The 22,696-nt window shown below is 43.3% G+C and overlaps 2 protein-coding genes across 6 annotated transcripts in view; one reads left to right on the top strand and one right to left on the bottom strand.

Moving 5' to 3' along the window:
- Nucleotides 1-4,875, top strand: part of LOC140464536 (zinc finger protein GLIS2-like) — a 76,494-nt gene extending 71,619 nt beyond the window's left edge. For 4 of the 5 annotated variants that reach the window (XM_072559723.1, XM_072559724.1, XM_072559719.1 and 1 more), the window contains 3 exons: nt 1,380-1,513; nt 2,117-2,235; nt 3,441-4,875. In XM_072559723.1, the coding sequence (XP_072415824.1) occupies nt 1,380-1,513; nt 2,117-2,235; nt 3,441-4,258 (1,071 nt within the window). In that variant the 3' untranslated portion in view covers nt 4,259-4,875. The remainder of the gene's footprint in view (nt 1-1,379; nt 1,514-2,116; nt 2,236-3,440) is intronic. The other variant, XM_072559720.1, reaches the window with a different exon arrangement.
- An 8,995-nt stretch (nt 4,876-13,870) lies between these two features.
- pam16 (presequence translocase associated motor 16) lies at nt 13,871-21,939 on the bottom strand. Its single transcript, XM_072559725.1, has 5 exons — nt 21,780-21,939; nt 21,591-21,675; nt 16,724-16,860; nt 15,147-15,212; nt 13,871-14,609 (listed from the first exon to the last, which is right to left on the bottom strand). Exons 1-5 carry the CDS (start codon nt 21,780-21,782, stop codon nt 14,517-14,519), a joined length of 384 nt encoding a protein of 127 aa, XP_072415826.1. The 5' UTR covers nt 21,783-21,939; the 3' UTR covers nt 13,871-14,516.
- Nucleotides 21,940-22,696: the final 757 nt, after the last annotated feature.

A 22,696-nucleotide genomic window follows, 5' to 3' on the forward strand; every position in this document is an offset into this window, starting at 1 on the left:
CAGAGGGTCAGTACTGAGGGACTGCCGCACTGACAGAGGGTCAGTACTGAAGGAGTGCTGCACTGTCGGTCAGTATTGAGGGAGCACCGCACTGTTGGAGGGTCAGTACTGAGGGAGCGCTGCACTGACGGAGGGTCAGTACTGAGGGAGCGCTGCACTGACGGAGGGTCAGTACTGAGGGAGCGCCACACTGTTGGAGGGTCAGTACTGAGGGAGCGCTGCACTGACGGAGGGTCAGTACTGAGGGAGCACCGCACTGTTGGAGGGTCAGTACTGAGGGAGCGTTGCACTGTCGGAGGGTCAGTACTGAGGGAGCGCCACACTGTTGGAGGGTCAGTACTGAGGGAGCGCTGCACTGACGGAGGGTCAGTACTGAGGGAGCACCGCACTGTTGGAGGGTCAGTACTGAAGGAGTGCTGCACTGTCAGTCAGTATTGAGGGAGCACCGCACTGTTGGAGGGTCAGTACTGAGGGAGCGCTGCACTGACGGAGGGTCAGTACTGAGGGAGCGCCACACTGTTGGAGGGTCAGTACTGAGGGAGCGCCGCACTGACGGAGGGTCAGTACTGAGGGAGTGCTGCACTGTCGGTCAGTATTGAGGGATTGCTGACCTCTCTGAAGGGCAGTGCTAATGGAGCACTGCATTGTTGTAGGATCAATAATGAGGAAACATTGCTCTGTAAAGAAAGTTTATCTGAGGCCTCTTCAGTTGTCTCAGTTAGAAGTAAAGATTTTACAGTACTTTTTATAGAATGGGGGAGGGGGAGGTATTCTCTCCAGTTTGCTGGTCAGTGTTTATCTGTTGGCCAACATTACTAAAATAGAATTTCACAGTTTCACGGTTGTTTGTGTGAGCTTGCTGTGCATGCTTGGGTCACTTTTTTCCTACATTACCCTAATGATAACACTTTAAAAGTGCTTTGTGATATCCTGAGTTTGTGAAAGGTGCTATAAAAATAGCACCTTTAGGGCGGCACAGTGGCACAGTGGTTAGCACTGCTGCCTCACAGTGCCAGAGACCTGAGTTCAATTCCCGCCTCAGGCGACTGACTGTGTGGAGTTTGCACGTTCTCCCCGTGTCTGCGTGGGTTTCCTCCGGGTGCTCCGGTTTCCTCCCACAGTCTAAAGATGTGCAGGTCAGGTGGATTGGCCAATCTAGATTGCCCGTAGTGTTAGGTAAGGGGTAAATGTAGGGGTATGGGTGGGTTGCGCTTCGGCGGGGTGGTGTGGACTTGTTGGGCCGAAGGGCCTGTTTCCACACTGTAAGTAATCCAATCTAAAAATGCAAGTCTACAATTTTTCTTCTGACGCTGGCGAACTGTATGGGTTATGAAAGGAGCTGTGGCCTCTCACTCCTGTGGTGACCTCTTGCCTTGCAGTGTAACCAGCTCTTTGAATCACTCCAGGATCTGGTGGACCATGTGAATGACTTTCATGTAAAACCAGAGAAGGAGACCGGTTACTGTTGCCACTGGGAAGGCTGTGCTCGGAGAGGAAAGGGATTTAATGCCAGGTACGTGAAACTCCTCATTACTGTTTGCGGATCTAAATTGATTCAAGTTCATCCAATTTCCTTTTCTACTGTGACTGTTTCTTCCACATCCTTTGATTCCCATTGGGTGCAGTCCTCCCTGTGGTCTCAGATGCCCAGTTGACCTCACCACTTGGTCCCAGAAATAACAACAAACGAAGGGTCTTTGGTAGAGTGGAAGACAGGCACGGTTACATCACAAAAGACAGGGTGGAGCAAGGCAAAGTAGAAGGATTTAACAACAAGTAATTAAATAAAGGATAGGTCGAGACAAGATGTAAATGGCTACAGCAGACCAGCAGAGAGGGAGGAAAGCATGGGAAATGTGGAAAAGAGCAAGAAATTCACAATGTTTGCGAATGTGGCAGACTGTTTTAGTTCAGATTTCAGCATCTACGGTATTGTCCTAAGTCTTGTAGTTTACTTCCAAGCTGATTGATGCTTCTGTTTAGAGATTGTTTTGTGAAAGTTGCAGCCCTATTCTCTTTCACTGGGCTGTGTTGTGTCCACAGTCTGCATTGTTGCAGTGATGTTTCTACAATGGTTTACCTCTCTGTCTGACGGACTGTCTCCATTGATGTTTAGGTACAAGATGTTGATTCACATCCGAACTCACACCAATGAGAAGCCCCATCGCTGCCCGACCTGTAACAAGAGCTTCTCTCGCCTGGAGAACCTCAAAATACATAACCGATCGCACACAGGTAACAGTGGGCTGGGGCATGGTAGGGGGGTGGGGTCACAGGTAACAGTGGGCTGGGGCATGGTAGGGGGGTGGGGTCACAGGTAACAGTGGGCTGGGGCATGGTAGGGGGGTGGGGTCACAGGTAACAGTGGGTTGGGGCACGGGGGCGGGGTCACAGGTAACTGGGCTGGGGCACGGGGCGGGGTCACAGGTTACAGTGGGTTGGGGCACGGGGGCGGGGTCACAGGTAACAGTGGGCTGGGGCACGGGGGCGGGGTCACAGATAACAGTGGGTTAGGGCACGGGGGCGGGGTCACAGGTAACAGTGGGCTGGGGCACGGGGCGAGGTCACAGATAACAGTGGGCTGGTGGGGTCACAGCTAACATTGAGCTCGGGCTTGGTTGATGGGGGCGGGGGCGTGGAGGGGGTGTGTGGTGGAAAGAGGTAATACAGGTGATAGTGGGCCAGGATGGGGTCTGTGCAGTTAATACAGGTGAGAGTGTACCAGGATGGGTGTAGGACATAGATACGAGAAGACCAGGTGAGAGTTGACCAGGATGGTCAAGGGGTATCATAGGTAAGATCAGACTAGGACAGGGGCGTCTACCTAGAATGGACTGGGAAAGGCGCAGTGAGGATGGGTGTGAGTAAAAGTGGACCTGGAGGATGGTTGTTTTCAGTAAATGTTCATGTGGGGAGGGTTTGGAGGTCATGGGTAAGAGTATGGTCCATGAGGGCACTGTGTCCTTGGGTTGTTAGATCACTTGGCCAGACCCCAGCCTATGATTGTCACTGAGGTTTATACACCGGTTTGGAGTGCGATTGCAGAAGGTCATGATGGGGCTCAGAGCAGGGGCAGGGTACCATACGTATAGAGTGGGTCTGAGAAGTTGGTCACAGATAAGGTATCTTCACAATCTCCAGTTCCTGTGGGGTCTTGTTATTCTTCTCTGAAGCCTCTTCGGGGTTTGTTTGGTTTCTTTTGTCATGGTAGCTAAGATTGCAGAACTTTATCAAAGCGAAGGGAAGGATTAATGGATTAAACCCTCACTGGGACTTGGTAGTACAGATGATGCTTTGAAACAGTGGCTTTGATTTGTGTTCCTAGATTTTGTATTCTGGGTTTAATGTTGAACAGTTCTTGTTAGCTTGGATCTTGTTACCCAGGTGCATGTGATTTCTCATATTCCAGTGGCTGAATATTCCCTGTCCCTCTCTCCCAGGTGAGAAGCCCTACATCTGTCCTTATGAAGGCTGCAATAAACGATACTCCAACTCCAGTGACCGATTCAAACACACCCGGACACATTACGTGGACAAACCATATTACTGCAAAATGCCTGGCTGCCATAAGAGGTACACAGATCCCAGCTCCCTCCGCAAGCATATCAAAGCTCACGGCCACTTTGTGTCCCCAGAACAACAAGGAATGCTGAAAATTCGACCGTCAACCAAGAATCCAGTACCATCAGAAATGCCTTACTTAAACGGGACACAGATTATAATTCCCAATCCAGCTGCCATCTTTGGAAATCATCCCCTCCAGGCATTGGGAACCTCACTGCCTATTCCAATACACCCTACACCTCTGGACCTCAGCCCGTTGACGTGCAGCACTGTTGGATCTGCTGCAATCACAGCCATTCCTAGCTCTGTCATTTCTCTCAATAGCACTCCAATAAATTTAACCAAGACATCTTTAATGGCATCACCATTTTCGGCAAGTACCCTTGGACTTCCACTGATGTCTTTGGTGGCCGGGTCTCATGGCAACCTTGGAAGACTGTCAACATCAAAAGGGAAAGCAGCAGGTTGTAGGAAACGGGATGGGACAGTCAAGAATCTTCCTTCAGACAAAGAGTTACAGGAGAGGGTTGAGGCTCGACTAAGGCCAACAACAGAAAGCCTCTCAATGCTCCCAGGAGCTGTGATAGACTTGTCAAGCGGCATTAACACCATTCCTGCTGCTGACTCTCTGCCTCCTGGCTGGGTGGTCATTCCTCCAGGGTCAGTATTGCTCAAACCAGCTGTTGTAAACTGAATTCAGTCAAGCCCCTACTGCGGTGGTGTTCACTGACAGACACAATGAATCGACCAAGCCTTGGTTTGACATGTTTGAACTGAGATTAAACAAAAGACAAGATATTTTACCAAACTTGCGCTTTGTTGATGGACGCATTGACCAACTTTATTTTAGTCTCCAGACCAGAAGTGGATGATGGAGATTGACACGTTGAAATCTCAAGGTAGCAAGTGCAGGTTTCACTCCAGGGAAAGATGCTTAGCATCTCATTGCCTAGTCCTTCCCGATGCAAGTCCTATTGAAACGAAGACTCGAAGCTAGCATAAGGCTGAAAAATAATCAGCTCTCAATTATGTGTTGTCGAAGAGGTGACACTAATTATAAATGGGGGCACTTCTCAGCTCCTCTGGGAGCTTAGGAATGTTACCTTGCATTACTTTAAGAATCAAGGGTCTTTTTGTTATGTACCAAATTATTGAGATAGATCAGAACATTTAACAATAATGAGAGCAAAATAAGAAATCCATCAACAGATGAGGCTTAAGACTGTAGTCAATATGGCCTAGACAATTTCAGATCAATTCCAGTGATGAGAATGAATGGATTTGGCACCTGAACAGCAATTAGGGTCTTTGGGAGGGTGGGGGGGGGGGGGGGGGGAGCCTGTGGGGTGGTTAGGAGCAATAGTGCACATGACAGTAAACATCAGAACTCATGATCCAGCTAATCAACTTGTTCCATAGAGAAGCACTTTGCATTGTAATCAACCCAGTCAAGTGGGATTTCTTAAGAATACTGTTCATTCAGCCGACTTATCGAAAGGCTTGGTAAACATCAGCACAATTATCAACATTTCACCAAGAATTGAAGCAGTAATTTTTTTTTGTCCAATTCTTTCCCTCTTACAAGGTTTGAAGAAATTATTTACCTTGGGACATATATTATGAGCATTAAAAAATTAGACAAATATCTTTGAAAATTACATGTATGCAATTTATATAAAGATCCACACAAAGTAAATATTCACATAAAAGTGAATTCCATGACATTATGTACTAAGTCAAATACTAAAAAAAGGGTATTTGGAGCAGTGTGACAGGCAATGTGCACAAAGAAACAGTGATAGTTACAGGAAGTATAGGCTATATGCACGATTATTAATATATATTATTGATATATATAAGAATCTCCTTTATTAGTTATTTAAGATGTAGGTGCCTATGTGAATTGAGATTGTCATTGATAGAGATTTGCTCATGGTATTTGCCATTTCTGCAGTCATTCCTTCCAGAGCTTTTTCCCCTGGAATTGTACGGTACTGGAGACCATTCAACTCGTTATGACTATGCACCTTTTTTGCTAGTGCATTCTGAAGCTCTCCCACAAGCCTATACTGACATCATTGTTGTATATCAATCCCAAACAAATGTCACTGACCTACTTTCTCTCCACAACCTTCTATTGCAACAGTCTTCTATTGCTGCTAGCGTTGAATCTTTCTCTGTGTTGCTGTTGAATGTCGACATGAGCCATGAAGGTCACTGGGAATGAATATTTTCACAGGAATTTTTTAAAGGGTTCAAACATAGAGCATTGAACAGTGCAACACAGTACAGGCCCTTCGGCCTTCGATGTTGTGCCGACCTTTTATCCTACTCTAAGATCAAACTAACCAATATTTTACTATCATCCATGTACCTATTCAAGAGTTGCTTAAATGTCCCTAATGTATTTGACTCCACTACCACTGCTGGCAGTGCATTCCATGCATCCACCACCCTCTGTGTAAAGAACCAACCTCTGACATCTCCCCTAAACCTTCCTCCAATCACCTTAAAATTATGCCCCTTACGATAGCCATTTCTGCCCTGGGAAAAAGTCTCTGGCTATCAACTCTTTGATTTGGAGGAGCTGGTGTTGGACTGGGGTGGGCAAAGTTAAAAATGACACAACACCAGGTTATAGTACACCTGGTTTATTTTGGAGCACTAGCTTTCAAAGCGCTGCTTCTTCACCAAGTGGTTGTGGCAACTTTGAGGGATCTATGGACATGGACAACAAGATCCCTTTGTTTGTTCACACTGCCAAGAATCCTGCCTTTAACCCTGTAATCCTCATTCAAATTTAGTCTTCCAAAATGAATCACTTCACACTTTTCCAGGTTGAACTCCATCTGCCATTTCTCAGCCCAGCTATGCATCCTGTCAATCCCCCATTGCAACCTACAACAACCCACCACACTATTCACAACTCCACCAACCTTTGTGTCATCGGCAAATTTACTGACCCACCCTTCCACTTCCTCATCCAAATCATTTATAAAAAATCAGAAAGAGCAGAGGGCACAGAACAGATCCCAGCAGTCACCGAGCTCCAGGCTGAAGACGTTCTATCTACTATCGCCCTCTATCCACTATGGGCCAGCCAATTCTGTATCCAGAAAGCCAGATTTCCCTGTATCCCATGCTTCACTTTCTGAATGAACCTACCATGGGGAACCTTATCAAACACCTTGCTAAAATTCAAATACACCACATCCACTGCTCTACCTTCATCAATGTGTTTTGACACATCCTCAAATAATTCAATAAGGCTAATGAGGCATAGTCTGCCCCTCACAAATCCATGCTGACTATCTCTAATCAAAACTATGGTTTTCCAAATAATCATAAATTCTGTCTCTCAGAATCCTCTCCAATACTTTGCCACCACCAATGTAAGACTGATTGATCTGTAATTCCCAGGGTTATCCTTACTCCCTTTCTTGAACAAGGGAATAACATTTGCCACCCTCCAATCATCTGGCACTACTCCAGTGGACAGTGAGGACACAAAGATCATCACCAAAGGTGCAGCGATCTCTTTCCTTGCTTCCCGTAGTAACCTTGGGTATATCCCATCTAGCCCAGGGGACTTATCTATTTTCACGGTTTTCAAATTTTCCAGTACATTCTCCTCCTTAACATCAACCTGTTTGAGCATATCAGCCTGTTTCATGCTGTCCTCACAAACGACAAGGTCCCTCTCACCAATGAATACTGAAGCAAAGTATTCATTAAGGACATCATCACCCTCCTTCGACTCCAGGGACACGTTCCCTCCACGATCCCTGATCAGCCCTATCCTCACTCCGGCCACTCTCTTGTTCCTCACATAAGTGCAGAACATCTGTTTCAAAGTTGTGTCTTTCTGAAAATCTAACTCCAGTTCACAATACCAATCCATTCATGTTCAATTCCTAGCACAATACAACAATTTAAAGGCACACACTGAACAAAAAAAATCTCTAAGTGGACTTTTTGTAATCTTGCATTAATTTTCAATCAGCAAAGTAATCCCACTGCTGTATTCTCTTTCCATATTGGTATTAATCCAAACTAATCTGCTGATCCAGTATCACTATCTTCTTTGGTTTCAAACAGTTATTCAACTTTTTCACCACCCCTTCACTGCCATTATTAAGTATTGATGTGGACGTGCTGGTGTTGGACTGGGGTGGACAAAGCCAGAAATCACATGATGCCAGGTTATAGTCCAACAGATTTATTTGAAATCACAAGCTTTCGGACTTTGTCAGGTGAAGTCTGTCTTAACCTGGCAAAGTGGCTGCGCTCAAAAAGCTTTTGTTTACAAATAAACCTGTTGGTCTATAATCTGGTGTCGTGTGTTTTCTGACTTTATCACTAAGTATTGTCACATTTGATGAATCAGTTATCAGGTGGATAGGAATGAGTTGTTCAGAGTCAAAATGTGTAGTGCTGGAAAAGCACAGCAGGTTAGGCAGCATCCAAGGAGCAGGAGGGTCGACATTTTGGGCAGACGCCCTTCATCAGGATGCTGCCTGATGCTTTGCTTTCTCTTAATCTCTGAACAGGTCAGTGACATGCTGCTTTTATATTTTGCAAACAGAACTGCTCCTACAACCTTTAAACGGTACATGCTTTTCTTTGACTATTTTAGTGAACTCTTATTCTGTTTTTTGTTGAAGCTAGCTGCTAAGTAGAACAATAGGATGCACTTGAATTTATCATTAAGTAATTATAAAATCAAAAAATCTTTGACACGTGTTATTTTTACATTAGTTCCCATTCAATATCATTCTGACCTCAAAGGTATTTTCAATTTAACTACTGTACTCACCACTGGCAACTATGCCCTTCAGCTCCAAAAACCCTCCTCTGCATTTCTCTCTCTGATCTCCCCTGAACTTATTTAAGACACTCTTTAAAATCTACCTCTTTGACCAAGTTTTTAGTCATCTGCCCTATTTTGACAATGGCTCCTGTAAAGTGCCATGAGACTATATTATGGATGCTCTATAAATGTAAGTTGTTGTCATACACCAGTGCATTCCAGTGGAGTAACTTTTAAATTTGGTCTGGAGGCCAGTTGACCAGCACTACTCTCATTGACTAATTGTAAATATGAGCTGTTCTCATTGAGAACCAAGAGACTACATATGCCCAGACGTCACAATAATAAAGCTTCTCAAAAGCAAACAGATTAGAGTCACCACGTAGGACTCATGTGGCTGGCTGGAGTGTGACAGTGTGAAGTTACGTAGTAACTATCTTTAAACCACCATCGCTTTATCTAAACATTCACATCAACTAAGTCAATGGGGTGGCTACCAAGAACTGTCATCTTGATACACAGCTCATCTTATTATACAGTTTACTTACAATCCAATAGAAAATAGCCCCTGGATGAAGGACATTTTCAATAAAAGTACAGCGAGGCTACTCAGTTTAGTAGCTAATTACACTAGATCACAAAAGAAACTGTGAGAACCAGTGGCAATAGGAGGTTTACACCTAATCCATCAATACTGTTACTTAATGACAACCATTGGTGGGCAACAGCGCAATGAAGACCCATGGCAAAGAGCATCACTCAACTCAATAGCATTCCAGTATAATCCAACTCTGCTTCCATGTTGGTGGAAGACAAGATCAGTTTGTTGCAAGGTGTGTATGTGACAAAGCATACATTGTGTGTGCAGCTTGCCAAACCATTTGTAAACCTCTGTTTGTTTATATGTAGTTTATTAATTTTATTATGTGCAAGACAAAGAAACAATTATCTTTCTGCAGGCTGCGCATTGTTAGCTGCTGTTGACTGGCCGGAGATTCCAGTAGGTCTGGATTTTTCTCTTTCTCCCCTCATAGTATTAATAAGCTAAATGATATTGGATTAAGCTTTGTTCAAGGTCAGCTGTACAGTACGTGAACTATCGAACAAGGTCCATTTGGGCCTGGATCAGATTACTGCACATTCCACATTTGCGCAACAGTATTTTGAACATGTTGCAAGTGCCTTTTTACACTAGAAAATAAGTAGGTGTGGCTGTCCTGATGGACACACACTGAGTAGCATTAGTTGTTAAGGCTCAAGCTGATGCCACGTACTGAAGTCCTCTTAACAGAGGAACATTACAAAATTTGAGGAAAATCATCAATAAAGTTTAATTTGTTAACTTACTGTGTTCTAAGATGGTTTCTTTCTTTCTGTCTAACATTTTACTGCCTGTCAGCCTGTAGCCATCGAGTGTCTCAGGGGTCCGTTCCAAAGGCATGATACAGAAAATAGCAATGGTCAGTGTTTGTGTGGGTGGAGTTATTCAACAGGTTATGCAGCACCAGTCACATCCTTAGTACATTGCAAAGGGATATACGTTATTGCACACCTCTGGAGCAGGCAAGATTTGAATCTACGCTTCCTAGTCTAGAGGTCAGGACACTATAACTGTGTCATAAGAGTCCCACATAGCAATGTGATTCCCAGCTAATTAATGACTGAGCTTCAGAAAGTAATTAACATGGGAAATATTTCAGCCAATTGCAAATAGCAAGGACTTTTAAATAGTAATGGGATAAATGAACAGATATCAGGTTAAAAATGGGAAACAGTAGAGTGCCTCGCACTTGATGACCAGGTTTTAATCCTCAACAGTGAGAAAGCAATGCTGCCAAAAATCCAGTTTCTGCTTTAACTTGGTGATATGCACCTCCCAGGTTTTTGCACACATCTTGGCCCCTCTGAACCACATTCCCAGCACCTTCAGGTAATCTATCCTGACAGCGAAGGTGATCAAGGATTCATTGGCCCAGTTCCAAAGGAACATGGCCTCACTCTTGTCTCGGTAAGGCCAGTTCAAACTGGTTGCAGATGATTATGAGTCTGTGCACACTGACAGAAAACAGTGACATCATCCATGTACAGGAAAGCTTTGAAATACGGGCCTCTGCTGCCTGGAATAGTCACCCCTCTCAGGCTCACATTGTTACTGATGAACTTAGCCCTCTGCAGATTGGGCCAAATATCTCCCTTCCACTCTGTAAGATTCTATGATTTCCTGTGCAGCACTCCGACTGAGATTACTGAGGGAGCAGCACATAAGATAAAGCTTCTTTCTCTCCAGAAAGGCAACTTTCCAATTGTGCCTTCCTCCTGGCTCTGTAAAGGGTCTCAACAAGCAACTGAACAAGGTACCCTGATAAATTCAGGGCTGCCAGACAGGGAGTACCTCAGACTCAACCTGCATTTACATTGGCCACGAAACAGAAGAAAGTGGAAAGAATTAAGAGAAAGAGGCAACAATAATAATCTCAAGGATTAGATAACTGAACAGTGAAGAGAGGCTGATGAAGCTTTAAATTATTTTAATTGAAAGACTGATTAATGGAAGGATGCAATTTAAGATTTGAGAGATGTAGAGATTTGGGAATGGGCATCTTGGGAGATTATTCTGTGAAAAATTAAAGATTGAAATAGACAAGTGCAAATTGAGAAAATAAGAACTAATGCTGAAGAACTGCTTATTCACTAATGGAGCAGTTGCTTCATAGTGGAGACTGCCATCTAGTGCAGTGGACACTGGCTTAGGGACTGATAACACTCAGTGCCAATCATTTCCACACTTAGTATTTGAATAAACTGTCCAACCTCTTCCACTTTACTAAGTCATCAACATTATTTCAACACGCATTTATTTTCCAGAGTACTTCACAACAATTTGACACAGTCACATGGACAGGTATGAGATTAGATGATAAATAGCTCAGTTAAAAAGGTAGTTTTCAGGAATACTTTAAAAGGAGAGAGAAGCAGAGGTAGAGAGGCACACTGCTTAGACTATGGGATATGGTTGTGAACCAAGAGGCAACAGCAAAAATGCAGCCTGTACTTCCCCATCACCTTGTCTTCTCTCTTTAGCCATTTGAGAACTTCCATTTTTAGTAAAGATCCCAGTCAAACTCTACACCTTTAAAAGGTTTCTTTAGTTTATTTTCACCTCTCTCAGATGGAGAAAGATAGTGAGAGAAAAATAATTCTTTGAAATTTACATCACAGGAATGCAAGGTGAATAGTAAAGATCTTTTCCTTAAGGTGGGAAAGTTCAAAACAAGCACATTTTTAAAATGAGAGGAAAAAGATTTAAAAAGGACACGAGGGCAGTTTTTAGACAGACAGTGGTTAGTGGAATGAACTGCCTGAGGAAGTGGTGGATGTAGGCACAGTTACGTTTAAAAAACATTTAGATAAATAGGAAAGGATTGGAGGAATATTCGCCAAACACCAGCAGGTCAGACTAGTTTAGGTTGGGAACATGGTCAGCATGGACTATTTGGACTGAAAGGCCGGGTTCCATGCTGTATGACTCTAAATGGATATTGAAACTGCAGGATGAATACAAGATATTATTGGCACATACAATAAAATATTAACACATTGCCTCGAATTGGAATGATGTTCAGCTCATCTAATGTAAAGTGGCTGCTGTGTTTCCTACAGCACAACAGTGAGTCCATTTTAAAAGTACTTCAGTATTTAAACTGCATTTGAGAAATCCTAAATTTCTGAAAGGTGCTATTAAAGTTTGCTTTTGTTGAAGATCCACAACAAAGCTGAAACAGATTAACTCAAAGAATTTCAATTTAACCTAAAATCTACATCTATAGTTGGTCAACAGGTTTAATGTTTACATTAAGGTACAAAACTGAAATACATAGCATCAACGGAATTTCAAAAGGGACAGTATCATCTTTGACTCAAACATATAACTCATTTAAAGTAACAAAAAAAAAACCCCACAATCTCAATTAGGAACAGAATATGCCAGAAATACTCAGCAAAGCTGGTAATGGACGTGGAAAGAGAAGGGTGGCACAGTGGTTAGCACTGCTGCCTCACAGCGCCAGAGACCCGGGTTCAATTCCTGCCTCAGGCGACTCTGTGTGGCATTTGCACATTCTCCCTGTGTCTGCGTGCGTTTTCTCCAGGTGCTCCGGTTTCCCTCACAATCCAAAAACGTGCAGGTTAGGTGAACTGGCTATGCTAAATTGCCCGTAGTGTTAGGTGAGGGGGTAAATGTAGGAGAATGGGTCTGGGTGGGTTACGCTTCGGCAGGTCGGTGTGGACTTGTTGGGCCAAAGGGCCTGTTTCAACACTGTAAGTAATCTAATCAGAAACACTTATACAGCTGTGGCCCATCAGAACGATTACAGTGTGGAAACAGGCCACGCCGAAGCGCAACCCATCCAGACCCATTCCCCTACATTTACCCCTTCACCTAACACTACGGGCAATTTAGCATGGCCAATTCACCTAACCTGCACGTTTTTGGATTGTGGGAGGAAACTGGAGCACCCGGAGGAAACCCACACAGGCACGGGGAGAATGTGCAAACTTCACATAGAGAGTCACCTGAGGCGGGAATTGAACCTGGGTCTCTGGCACTATGAGGCAGCAGTGCTAACCACCGTGCCACCCAATGTATTCTCCACACATCGCATGTTACCAGACCTGCTGAGAATTTCTAGCACTTCTTTACATTCTGGTTGTCCAGCATCTGTAGTATTTTGCTTTCGTATTAGCTTCAAATTCAAGTATTTGCTGTTGAAACATTTTGCAGAACAGCACAAACTGCTTTAAATAGCTAGCAATTCCAGATTATTTGAAAAATTCTCAAACACATAAGGACCAAACATCTCTTTCAGACAGATTAATGGAAAAACACACTGAGATATACAATATCTCCTATTTATATTTTACTTTTAAGGCAATAAAACATCCCAAAATGATTGAGAAGAGCATTATCAAACAAACTTTGGCACTAAGCTACAAGATATTCGGCGAGTGACCAAAAGCTTAAGTCAAAGGTAAGCTTTAATGAATCAGTTAGCAGTGATGTTTAGGGAAAGATTTCCAGAACTTGGGCCCAAGCAGTTCAAGACAATGGTGGAATTTATGATAATTGGTGATCTGCAAGAGACCAGAATTGGAAGAATGCAGAGATATTGCAAGCTCGCAGGTCTATAGAGGAAGAAGTCAAAAGAGATAAGTCCCAAGATTTGATAACTATACCAATCCTAAACTCATTGACAGAATTAATTTGACTTTTCATATCATTTATTAACTTGAAAAAACTGAACAAATTGTGAAAGAAATGTGGCAGTTCCACCTGGGACTATTATATCTGTACTTTTGTAGCTTGACCCATTCTTGTGTGGAAAATGGTGCATATTATTATCTTCAAGAAACTTTATAATGTACAGGACCACTGCTTTACAAACCTGTGCTCCAGCAATACTTAAACAGTTACTGTGTTCTCCTGCAGCTAGGATCAAATTACTGCAGATAGATTTTTATTTACAACCAGTTATAAGACATTTTAAAAATTATATTACAGAATTTCAAAAAAATTAAAATAATTAGTTTTCACCATGTGTCCAGTTGCAATAAGTCCCTTTAGTGTTTCAGGAGGTCAGGATGTGAGGCAAGATTAGAGGTCTTTATAAATTCAAACCTAGCACCCAGTTGCATTATTTGACACTCAAATAGAAAGTGACTGAAGAGCAAGACGAGTTCCATTTCTTTGTTGTAACCCAGAAGAAACATTTAATCTGACCTACATGCTCAATGCAAAGCAGTTGTGAGGAGTTCATGATGGGCAACCTCCACGCATCAGGACCACTGCTGTATCAAATTATTTCTCCCATACAAAACCCTATGTACATGATTCACAACTGGTTCAAGGTTTGGCTAATACCAATGGAAGCTGGTATTCAAGTGCTGGTACATTCTCACAGCTGCTTTTCTAGCCCAATTTCTTCTATCCAGAATTGGTACCTGTCCCAGTCCTTGGATCTAGTGTTAATACCAAAGCTGGTTCCTGTCCCATTCAAACAAGGACAGAATACGTTTGATTTTCATGTGGTTTATGGAGGTATGAGTAAACAACTAAACAGAATGTGAAACTGAGTGTTTCTGAAAGTCATGTTTCAGGCTGTTTTGTCTGTTCCTTTCTTGCTCGATCCATTTCTTCAATTTTTAATTCCTCATCGAGTCGCTCTTTTGCTCTCACCACCTGGCAATAACAAAGGTTCACTTTAATAGTTATACGGTGTAAAGATTTTATGAAAGCCACTTGAGGTGTTGGCTAAGGATATACTTCTATGTATTTGTAAGAAATGTATTTGAAGAGATTTTGGACTGTCTGGTAAAAAACATGGATTTGCCCATGGAAATCAATGAATACGGACTAGCGCCCAGAACTCAGCCCGATTTCCCCTCTTAGTCAGCCTGGTTGTGGCCAATTACTCCAGGTCATTAATTAAATCTTGACACAGCATCACACCACTGCGCATTACAGTCACTCACTCATGGCAACTTCAAAAGTAAGACTCAAACTTATCAATGTTCCAGAAGAAATTCAACAAAAAAGTCCTATAAAAAGTGCTTATTTACAGCACGATTCCTTTCACATCATCTGTTGGAATTTAATATCGAATGAGAAAGTTATACATTACAGTTTTTGAGATGTGACTAACTTCAAGGAAATATCTAAAATCCCGAGATTGAATTTGAAACTCCAGGTTAAATGAAGTAAAATATGACCTCTCACCTTGGACTGCAAATAGAATGATCCACCCAATGACTTGTCATTAACTTTGAATAAATGCTCATAGTTCTGGATTCAATGAGGAGAGAAAAAAATTAACCCAAAGTTAGAATGCTTCCTGAAGTAGATCAATGAGACATAGCAGATGTGTACTGGTAAATTAGCAGCAGATACATCAAGACCTGTCATGTGTTAGGGTCAAAGCCTCTACATACAAGATAGATGATTCATTAACAAATGTTGATCATCTCTCCACACTAAATATCATTGGTAGCTTAAATCTCCACATGCGTTTGTCTCCTCTCATCTAAATTACAGTTCTGATTAAGAATAGATTAAATGTGACAGCACTCGCCAGGGAGGTGATGGCCTGGTTGTATTATCACTGGATTATGAATCCAAAGACCCAGCTAATGGTCGGGGAACTTAGAATCAAACCCCACCAAGACAGATGGTGAAATCTGAAAACAATAAAAATCTGGAATTAAAACCTTCATTGTTGATTGTTGGAGAAACCCATTAGGTGGAAACTGCCGTCCTTACCTGCTCTGGCCATGACTCCAGACTCTCAACAATGTGGTTGACTTTTAACTGCCCTCCAAGTGATTAGAATGGATAAAATGTGCTGGCCAAACTAGCAATGCCCGCATTCCGTAAAATATATATATTTAAAATTCTATGATTTCCTGAGCGTGAACAGAGTTACCAACTGATTCAGCTAGGTTATAGGTCAACGAAATCCCTCAACCAAAAGTGAAATACTGTGAAAGGTGAAGATCTTAAATAAAATCAGAAAGTGTTGGGAAACTCAGCAGTCTGGCAGCATCTGTGACTGGAGAAACAGGAGTCTCAGAAGAATCACACTGAACTTGAAATGCAAACTCGGTTTTTGCTCTCCACAGTTGCTGCCAGACCTGCAGGATGTTGTGTTTTTACTTCATTATTGCCTCTGTTTTATTTACCTTTACCTCAATTCAGATTTGCATTTTATAATGATAAATGATCGATCATTGATAATATCTGTACACAGACAATTTAGTCATAGTGCCCAATATAGCACCTTAGTCAGGTATTACTCTCTCTGTTTCAGGCTGTACTGATCACACTGATGAATCTGGGCCACTTATCGAATTGATGTGCAGCTTTGCAACTCGTGCGGGATTTAATTAAGCAAGCACTCCCAGCATAACATAGAAAAGTATTACATTGCCAGAAGTCAATTTAAACCGAGGGGCAAGGTCCCCTGGCACTATTTCAAACTGGGGAGTTTTCCTGTGCCCTGTTTATTTCTTGATCAATATTACCAGAAGAAGGATTATTTGGTCATTCATTTCCTGTTTGTCAGAGCTTTCTGTACACAAAAGTGGTTGTCACACTTGCATAAATCAACCAAACCTTGCTTCAAAAGTACTTCATTCGAATTTGAGACATTACAAAGACATGCTATGACGCTGAATAAACGTAAAGTTATTTCTTTTGCTTCTTTAAATCATCGAGCTCCACAATGGAATTCTAATTCCAGTAAAGAGTGAAATAATATGTTTAGACAAAGCAAAGCAGCAGTGGCCAAGGATCCTAACCTTCTGGATGTCCTTTGTGTTGAGCTTTGTCACGTTAAGAATCTGCTGTGCTTCCTGCAGTGACATTCCAGTGATGTTGGTGGCTGCTGCTGACTGCCGACCAGCCTGGCCACGAGCTTCTGCTGCAGCTTTACTTGCTGAAGGAAAAAGCACCAGTCACAAAGCCTGTTGTAAATTAGTCAATATTACAGTAACACATTACTTAAAATCAGAAAATTCAACAGTAACTTTTGAGAGAATTGGACACACATTTAAAAAGGAAATCACTGCAGGGACATGGGGAGCAGGGCTGAGTTGTACCAGTTGAATATCTTTCGGTACATCAGGCACAATGGGCTGAAAGGCCTCTTTTGCTGTAAACTCAAGGAACTGTCAGCAGGATTGACAGGTGACTTATTTCTTTTAATAGTTGTGGTTTTACAATAAAACTTTGACCATCTCACCTGCCCTATCCAAATAACAGAATTACTGCCAATGCAATCAGTATAGCCAATAAACATGGAGGCCACAGACTGTAAGATATCGGTGCTGAAATAGACCATTCAGCACTGAGTGTGCTCTGGCATTCGTCGAGAGCATTGCTGATCTGATAATCCTAAACTTCACTTTCCTGCCTTTTCCCCGTCACCTTTGCTTCCCTTACTGATTAAAAATGCCTGTCTCAGCTTTCATTATACTTAGTGACCCATCCTCCACAACAAAGAATGTCACAGATTAACTCCCATCAGAGGAGAAATTCCTCCTCATCTCTATCTTAACTGTTTGAGCCCATATGTTGAGATCATGCCCTCTGGTTCTAGAATGTCCTACAAGGGGAAACAATCTTTCTGCATTCACCTTAAGGAACTTGTATGTTTCAGTAAGGTCACCTCTCATTCTTCTATATTTCAATGAGTACAAGACCATTCTATTCAATCTCTCCCATAAGACAGTCTCTTCTTACCTGTCATCAGCCTAGTGAACTTTTTTTTTGATTCGATTCCCTACAGTGTGGAAACAGGCCCTTTGGCCCAACAAGGCCATACCAACCCTCTGAAGAGTAACCCACCCAGACCCATTTCCCTCTGACTAATGCACCTAACACTATTGGCCACGCTAAATTGCCCATTCACCTGACCTGCACATCTTTGTGACTGCGGGAAGAAACCGAAGCACCTGGAGGAAACCCACGCAGACACGGGGAGAATGTGCAAACTCCACACGGACAGTACACAAGGCTGGAATTGAACCCGGTCCCTGGCACTGTGAGGCAGCAGTGCTAACCACTGAGCCACCCTTCTCTGGGCTGCTTCCAATGCCAGTGAATCTTTCCTTAGATAAAGAGGCCGAAACAGTTCACAGTATTCCAGCTGTGCTCAGACTCGTGACTTGTAGGTTTTTGCCAAAATCTCCAACTTTTATACTCCATTCCGTTTGAAATAAATAACACGCCATTTGCCTTTCTCATTACCTTCTGAACTTGAATGTTTTTTGTGATTCATGGAGAATAACACCCAAATCTTTTTGTTCCATAACTTTGTGTTCTTTTTCCATTTCAATAACATTTTTGCCCACTAGGTTAATCTGTTTTGTATCAATTTTCAGACGCTGTTTAAACCTCACCACTTGCCTTTCCACCTGTTGTTGTTATCTGCAAACTTGGCAACAGTACATTCACTTTCCTCGTTAAAGTTATTAATACATTGTAGATAATTGTGGCCCCAGCACTGATCCCTGATGCATCCGACTACTTACAGGTTGCCATCCTGAAAATGCCACCTTTATCCAAACTTGCTGCCACCTCCAACACCTTATCAATTAGCCTAATGTGTGGCACCATATCAAATGCTTTCTGAAAATCCAAATATATTACATCCACTGCTTCCGCTTTATCTATCCTGTTTGGTATTTCCTCGAAGAATTCTAGTAAATTTTGCTAGGTCTGATTTCCCCTTCATGAAGTCACGACTCTGCTTAATCATTTTGAGAGGTTTATACTTGCATTATTCCTTCTGAATTTGGTCTGCTTGATCAGCTTATACACTTCTAAAACCTCAGTTTATAATAAACTCGCCATCATTTCCCCAATAACAGATGTTAAGCTAACTGGCCTGTAGTTAACTGCTTTTTGTATCTTTCATTTTATTTATAAAAGGTATTACTTTGTCAGTTTTCCAATCCTCTGGGACATGTCCAAAATCAAAGGAAATGTGGAAGATTATTACCAGGGTATTCACAGTCTCTATACCTATTTCCTTTAATATCTGAGGATGCATCTCATCAGGTCCAGGCGACTTATTGGTCAATAGTCTCACTAGTTTCTCTAGAGAAGGTTATTGTATTTATTTCCTCTCCTCCTTTTGCCCCTTGATTATTGAGTGAGTATGAAACACTATTAGTAGCTTCTCCTGCAAAGGCTAATGCAAAGTATTTATTCAACCTCTCCATCATTTCCTGGCTCCCATTATTTTTTCCCCAGCTTCATTCGCGAAGTGACCTATGTTCACTTTGGCCTCTCTCTCTACCCTTATTTATTTAAAGACGCTCTTGCTGTCCATCCTGAAATCATTTGCAAATTTACCCTCACTGTTGATCATCTCCCTCTATTTATTTTTGGCTGTCTTTGTTGATTTATAAAACTTTCCCAATCTGCTGGCTTGCCACTAATGTTTGTCACATTTTATGTTTTTTGTCCAATCAGATGCTATCCTTAAATTTCCTTGGTTAACCATGGTTGGCTTTCTCTAACCCTTCTTCTTCACTTATAAACAGAATTCAGTGAATCCTAGACTATGTCTTTAAGAGCTGAGTGGAAAGCTCTAACTATCATACTATAGCACAGTTCAGTTGTACATGAACAGTAACATGTAGAATTCCTACAGTGTGGAAGCAAGCCATTCAGCTCATCAAGTCCACACCGATCCTCCGAACAGCACTGGGAAGGATCTTTGGTGTGAGCCATTGTTCCTCAACTTTCTTTGCTACTAAAATCTTTCCCCAGTCCGCTCCAGCCGGCTCTGCCCTCATTCGTGGAATCCCTACAATGTGGAATCAGGCCATTCGGCCCATAGAATTCACACCGACCATCTGAAGACCCATCCCACTCAGACCCACCCCCTACCCTATACCTGTAACCACACATTTCCCAAGGCTAAGCCACCAAATCTGCTCATCTTTGGACTGCCCAAGAAACAACAACCACCACAGCAAACCCACGCAGACACAGAGAGAACTCCACACAGACAGTTGCCCGAGGATGGAAACGAACCCAGGTCCCTGGTGCTGTGATGCAGCAGTGCTAACCACTGAACCATTGTACCAACACTTATAAAGAGAATTAAATGAATCCTAGACTATGTCTTTAAAAGCTGAGTAGAAAGCTTTAAATGTCATACATTAGTGCAGTTTGGTTGTACATGAACAATAACATATAGAATACCTACGGTGTGGAAGCACATCATTCAACTCATCAAGTCCACACCAATCCTCCGAACAGCATCTCACCCAGACACCTTCCCCTACGCTGCATTTTCCCATATTTAATACACCTGGACCTGCACATCTTTGGACTGTGGGAGGAAACTGGACCACCTGCAGACATGGAGAGAACTTGCAAAGTCTACACAGACAGTTGAAGAGTGTATTTGAATCCAGGTTCCTGGCACTGAGAGGCGGCAGTGCTAACTGCTGAGCTACCATGCTGCCTCCTTTGTAATCACCTTTAGTTAAGCTTAGCACAGTTGATACAAGTGCAGAGATGTACTGTTGAGGCTGTGCAAGGCTCTGGTCAGACTGCATTTGGAGTACTGAGAGCAGTTTTGATCCCTGTATTGAAGGAAGGATGTGCTGGTAATGGAGGTTCCAGAGGAGGTTCACAAGAATGAACATTCTTCACAGGCCAAATGACCTAATTCTATTGCTGTACCCTACCCAAGTTCCTCCCTCTCAAACTAAATGCCAAAATCTACCATGGTATGATTGTGTTTTCCTTGGGGATCTTTTGCTCTGACATTATTTATTAAACCTGCCTCATTATGCATCATCACACCCAAAATAGCCCGATCTCTGGTTGAAACACAACATATTGTTCTAGGAAACTGCATTGAATACAGTCTACGAATTGTTCTTTGCGCCTTCCTCAGCCAATCTATCACAACCTACAAGTAAGGTCACCCATGATAATATACTACCTTTGTTACATGCCCTTATTATATCTGGCTTTACATTCTGCCCAACAGCATTGGTACTGTTCGGGGGTGGCATGGTGGCTCAGTTGTTAGCACTGAAGCCTCACAGCACCAGGGACCCAGGTTACATTCCTGCCTCGGGCGACTGTCTCTATGGAGCTTGCATGTTCTTACTGTGTCTGCATGGGTTTCCTCCCACAATCCAAAGATGTGTAGGTTAGGTGAATTGGCCATGCTAAATTGCCCAGAGTGTTAGGTGCATTAGTCAGGGATGAAATGGGTCGGATGGTTGTGTATGGACTTGTTGGGCCGAAGGGCCTGTTTCCACGCTGTAGGGAATCTAAAATTAAACTCCTCCCAGTATATTCTTTACCGCTATGTTTTTTCGACTCAGGATCGGAGGGGTTCCAAAGTTGCCACTGAAATCTTAACCCATCAGTATCAGGTCTGGCTCAGAGGTTAACGCTCATCCTTGCAACAGCAGGTCATGGTTTGCAGCCCCACTCCAGGGACTGGGGCCCATGTGCCAACCACACAGTCCAGAGGGACAGCTGCATTACTGCAGGAAAGGTCTGGAAACGGAGGTGAAAGACCCCCAGGGCCCCATGAACAGATCTCCCTGGAGCCGGTGTCCGACAAACATCAAATCAGCTTCGGGCTTTTTTTAAAAATAAAAATCTTTGGACTCTTCGATCACTCACCGGCCATTTCCTGCCTCACTGCGCGGGCGAACGCTCTCCCCACCACCTGAGCTCCAACGATGAGGATCTGAACTAAGTATCTGGCCTGTAGAGAGAGGGAAGGCGGACAGTTAAACCCCGGCTCACGGGCAGTAACTCAGTGCACGCCCGGACCCGGATCAGCGGGCCCCCGGGAACCTGTTTTCTCACCATCGCCCGGCTCCGTTCTCCAGGAATATCCGGGAACCACGCGCGGAGTCAAGGACGAGTCAGGGTCAAAGGGCAGAAACCGGTGACGATCTCTGCACGGAAACGAGAGAGGACAGGGTCCATGTAACTCAGCTGGCGTGAGCGCCGCCCTACTGGACTGGAGGACACAACACCCCACCCAGGCGCAGACTGGCGTGAGCGCCGCATTACTGGACTGGAGGACCCTACCCCCCCCAAACCGGCGCAGACTGGCGTGAGCGCCGCCCTACTGGACTGGAGGACCACCCCCCCACCCCACCCCGGCGCAGACTGGCGTGAGCGCCGCCCTACTGGACTGGAGGACATAATACACACCTCCACCCCCCACCCCCACAACCCCACCCGGCGCAGACTGCGTCCTCTGGCGGAGGGAAAGAGCACAAAGTGTTGCAAGATTTCCCGGAATTTTCAGCTTCGCCTGGTTAAAAACTTTGCGATGTGTAATGTTGTTACTATCAACAGGAACGGTCAGAATTAAAAAGATGACGTTTACGTTACTAGCGTTATTGGGTACGGACAATTTAAATCAGACGTTTAAGCTGCAAAAGTAGAACTTGAGAGTTAAAGTGTTTAACAGCCAAATGAGTCATTAAACGATGAACTCCAGAGTGGCCACAAGCGGTTGGACAATTGAATCAGAGGATGCTTCTGAGATCAATATAAAAGGACACTAAGATCACTGAGGGTTGTGGAATCGGGGAAAGTTAAAGATAAGGGACAGATAAAAACATGAAGGAATTTAAAACAAGGATGAGATATTTCAAACTTAGGGTGGCTTAACCCAGAACCAGACTCTGGATTAGTGGTGCTGGAAGAGCACAGCAGTTCAGGCAGCATCCAACGAGCAGCGAAATCGACGTTTCGGGCAAAAGCCCTTC

This window comes from Chiloscyllium punctatum, chromosome 40 (assembly GCF_047496795.1).
Source record: "Chiloscyllium punctatum isolate Juve2018m chromosome 40, sChiPun1.3, whole genome shotgun sequence".
NCBI lineage: Eukaryota > Metazoa > Chordata > Chondrichthyes > Orectolobiformes > Hemiscylliidae > Chiloscyllium > Chiloscyllium punctatum.

What these genes read in the sequence shown, in the direction of transcription:
- pam16 (XM_072559725.1), bottom strand. An exon ending in AGTGAGGCAGGAAATGGCCG is followed by an intron (nt 16,861 to 21,590) that starts GTGAGTGATCGA and finishes TTTTTCCTTCAG; the next exon opens with CAAGTAAAGCTGCAGCAGAA. An exon ending in ACACAAAGGACATCCAGAAG is followed by an intron (nt 15,213 to 16,723) that starts GTTAGGATCCTT and finishes CATTGAATCCAG; the next exon opens with AACTATGAGCATTTATTCAA.